Below are 3,951 nucleotides of genomic sequence, written 5' to 3' on the forward strand. Positions count from 1 at the left end.
TTAATGTTAATTTGTCTGCAATTGCAAACTTCACATATCCACTATAGTTGACCAAAATTTAGCATATATCCCCCAAGTTTTTCATAATTACGCAGTGTCAGTGTCTATGCTTATTTATTTGTCTTTTTGCACTATACTTTGTTCTTCCTTTATTTTATTTTATTTATTTTTGACTTATGATAATAAAGCTTGCTGCACCAAAGTCTTTACCAATGAGAAAAAATTGACTGTAACAAAAATATGATAATAAAAAAAGGAGGGATATTCTTACTACCAAAATTTTTCACTACTAACTTATTATCTATCTAATCACCATTAGATTAACATTTTCTCTCTTTTTAAAAACTTTTTAGGATTCTCTCTATTTAATTCAACGATGATGTGATGGGTAGTAAGTTAGTAGAAAAAAAATTTGATAATTAGAATATCCTTACACTTAAAAAAATGTATAGCTACACTTTTAAAGCTCGAAGGCTAGTAAAATATTTTTTCCCCTCCCCTTTTATTACTGGGGCTTGCTTTTCTGTTGTTATTGCGCACATATATTTTTGTATGGCTTAGGAAATTATATTTTCTAATAATTATTGTGGGTCACATATTATATTAATAATAATATTATGCTATTTATATATATTGGGTAAATTAAAGTGATCAGTTAAATATTTTCAAATAGATTCCTAAGTGAGTATGGGCTGAATGAGTGGATACCGGTGTTGGAGCAACTAGGTATAATGGAAGCTTATTGACCCAACAATAAAGATAAAAACACTATAAGGGTTATGGTCCCCAAGACGTCAAATTAACAACCCTAGTTTCTCTTCCCCATCAAGAGAGAGACGGCGCACTAAAAAATTCAGTTTTAGGGTGATTTGACTGAGGAAGACTATAAACCCCAAGAGACAAGGTCAAAGTTATTCCGCTGCAATGGAGACAGGTATGCCTCCACCTTTGTGCTCTTATTTCTTTATGATTTAGTATAATGAAGATTGGCTTGTAGGTGATAGTTATCACCAAAAGGTTTAGAGGAATTAAAAATTCCAACAATTGGTATCAGAGCCATCGTCATATTGAATTATGAGGGAATTAAGTTTTGTGATTTTTATATATGATGAATCATGAAAAGTTTTGCTTTATTATCTTTTGGCATAAAGTTTATTATTTTTTGAGCGTGGGTTCCATCTTATGTATTTTGTATTAGCTATGTAGTGTTATTTTTGTTCCCTGACGGTGATTTTTTGGTTTTGGAACAAAAGCTACATTTAAAAAAAAAAACTAGGATTCACAGTTTAATAAGGGTTTATTATTTAAATTTTGAATCTGTGAATAGATGGAATGTTTGAAAGAATTTTGGCTTTATAATCGATGAGATTTTGTTGCTTGAATTTTTTGAATAAACAATGAATTCTCTTAGAAAATTTTGGACTTACGGTTTGAAAGAAATCAAATGTTTAAGGTATTTGGTTTTGGGGTTTTCCTTATATTTGATATTCTTTGTTAAAAGCTAAATATAATTTATTTATTTTTTTGGTATTATGCATCATTTTCAAACTTTCATTTGAAAAGGCTTACATGAGCGTCGATTGTACATTAATTTTTAAGCCTTATAATGAAAAGGTATTTATTGTATGCATCATTTTCAAGCTTTCATTTGAAAAGGCTTACATGTGCGTTGTTTGTGCATTAATTTTTAAGCCTTATAATGAAAAGGTATTTATTGTTAATGGTATAATGATATAATGATATAGTATGTATGTATATACATTGAGGATTGATAAAGAATAATTTTCTTTATTGTTGTTATTTTGTTTTTAAATGGGTTTATTATCCCTAAAGGTTTCTATTTGAAATTAAATATGATAGATTTGTTAGCCGCCACAGTGGCCAAATTTATAAAGGTTAATTTGATTTCAAATAGGTTGGTCGTATAAATATATTTTATTTATGCAAATATTAAATGGCCCACAGGAAGGTTATTGTTTGGCCAAATAACATATGTTGTGTGATCATGTGTGTGTTTATTGCTTATGTGGATAGTGATCGGCCCACAGGAAGATTATTATTTGGCCAAGTAACAAACATACCTGTGGTAATAAATATGTGACAATTATCAAGAATTCTCCATGTAATTCATAGTCGGCCCACAGGAAGGCTGTGATTTGACAGGACTTATTGTCAATGTTTGATTACTACATTAAGAGTACCACTTACAAGTTGATATTTTTGTCCACAGACTAAATATTAATGTTGTGCTAGGTATCTTATAATAAACTCATTTTACTTCGGATTATTTGTCTATATCGTGTATGAATATATAGGATATGACATGTTATTAGTATGTTATCTTTATTGGTTCTCTGTATAGTTTCTGCTACCGCTGCCAATTATATTGCTCAAATGAATATGCTTCCAATGCTTAATGGGGAAAATTTCAAGCTGTGAAAAGAGAATGTGAAAATTGTTCTTGGCTGCATGGATATCGACAATGTGCTAAGGACTGAGAAACTCACTTCCACTCAGGAAAATCCAAACACAGATAAAATTGAGAAGTGGGAACGCTCAAATCGCATGTGTCTGATGATCATGAAACGTTGCGTTCCGGAGACGTTTAGGGGCTCGATTGTTGAAACTACTGATGACAAGTTATTTCTGAAGGAACTCGAGCAATACTTTGCTCGAAATGAAAAGGCTGAAATTGGTCAAACCTTGTCCAAACTCATAAACATGCGGTATAAAGGAAAGGGAAACATAAGGGAGTACATTATGGAAATGTCTAATATTGCTGGAAAACTAAAGACATTAAAGTTAGAGCTGCCCTATGAGTTGCTCATGTACTTAGTTATTATCTCTCTTCCTGCACAATACAATCAATTTGTGGTGAGTTATAACACTCAAAAGGAGAAATGGACTCTTAATGAGCTCGTTTCTCACTGCGTGCAAGAGGAAGAGAAGTTACAGCCAGAGAAGTGATAGTACTCACTTGGCATCAACCTCTCAAGACATGAAAAGAAAGAGAGCTTAGGATAATGCGGATGCTTTGGCAAAGAAGCAAAAGAAGCAGGACCATGAATTCACCTGCTTCTTTTGTAAGAAATCTGGACACATGAAGAAAGAGTGTTTCAAATACAAGGCATGGCGCGAAAAGAAGGGTATGACTCTCACTTTAGTTTGTTGGTACTGGTTCTGTGGCACAAGCGTTTAGGTCATATCTCTAAACAGAGAATTCAGAGGCTTGTGACATGGAATTCTTGAACCCCTTGATCTGGATGATTTTGAGGTGTGCATTGAATGCATAAAGGGGAAACATACAAACATAAGGAAAATGGGTTCCAACAGAGCTTCAGACGTCTTAGAATTGATTCATACGGATATTTGTGGACTATTTCCTATAGCCTCTTGGAATGGTCAACAATACTTTATCACATTCATAGACGACTATTCAAGATTTGGATACCTATATTTGATTAGAGAGAAGTCACAATCATTGGATGTGTTCAAAGAATTTAAAGCTGAAGTTGAACTTCAGTTAGGCAAGAAAATTAAGGCTATTAGATCTGATCGTGGTGGTGAATACTATGGTAGATATGATGGATCAGGTGAACAACGTCCAGGGCCCTTTGCGATCTTCCTAAAGAAGTGTGGAATCGTCCCGCAATACACAATGCCAGGTAAACCTAACATGAATGGTGTTGCGAAAAGGCGAAACCAGACTCTTAAAGACATGGTGAGGAGTATGCTTAGTCATTCTTCATTGCCATAATCACTTTGGGGAGAAGCACTAAAGACTGCAGTTTATATCCTTAATAGGGTTCCCAGCAAAGCAGTGACAAAAACCCCTTATGAGCAATGGAATGGAAAGAAACCTAGCATAAGGCATTTACACATTTGGGGTTACCAGCAGTAGTAAGTCCTTATAGGCCAAATGAAAGAAAGTTTGACTCAAGAACAATCAGC

The 3,951-nt window shown here is 33.6% G+C and overlaps 1 protein-coding gene across 1 annotated transcript; it reads left to right on the forward strand.

Moving 5' to 3' along the window:
- Positions 1-2,469: 2,469 nt before the first annotated feature.
- On the forward strand, positions 2,470-2,967 carry LOC133284910 (uncharacterized). The gene has a single exon (XM_061482046.1). The coding sequence runs from the start codon at positions 2,470-2,472 to the stop codon at positions 2,965-2,967; it is 498 nt and encodes a 165-aa protein (XP_061338030.1).
- Positions 2,968-3,951: the final 984 nt, after the last annotated feature.

The sequence above is a fragment of the Gastrolobium bilobum genome, unplaced genomic scaffold (genome assembly GCF_033153095.1).
Source record: "Gastrolobium bilobum isolate Gb01-03AN ecotype WA unplaced genomic scaffold, APGP_CSIRO_Gbil_v1 utg15403, whole genome shotgun sequence".
Lineage (NCBI taxonomy): Eukaryota > Viridiplantae > Streptophyta > Magnoliopsida > Fabales > Fabaceae > Gastrolobium > Gastrolobium bilobum.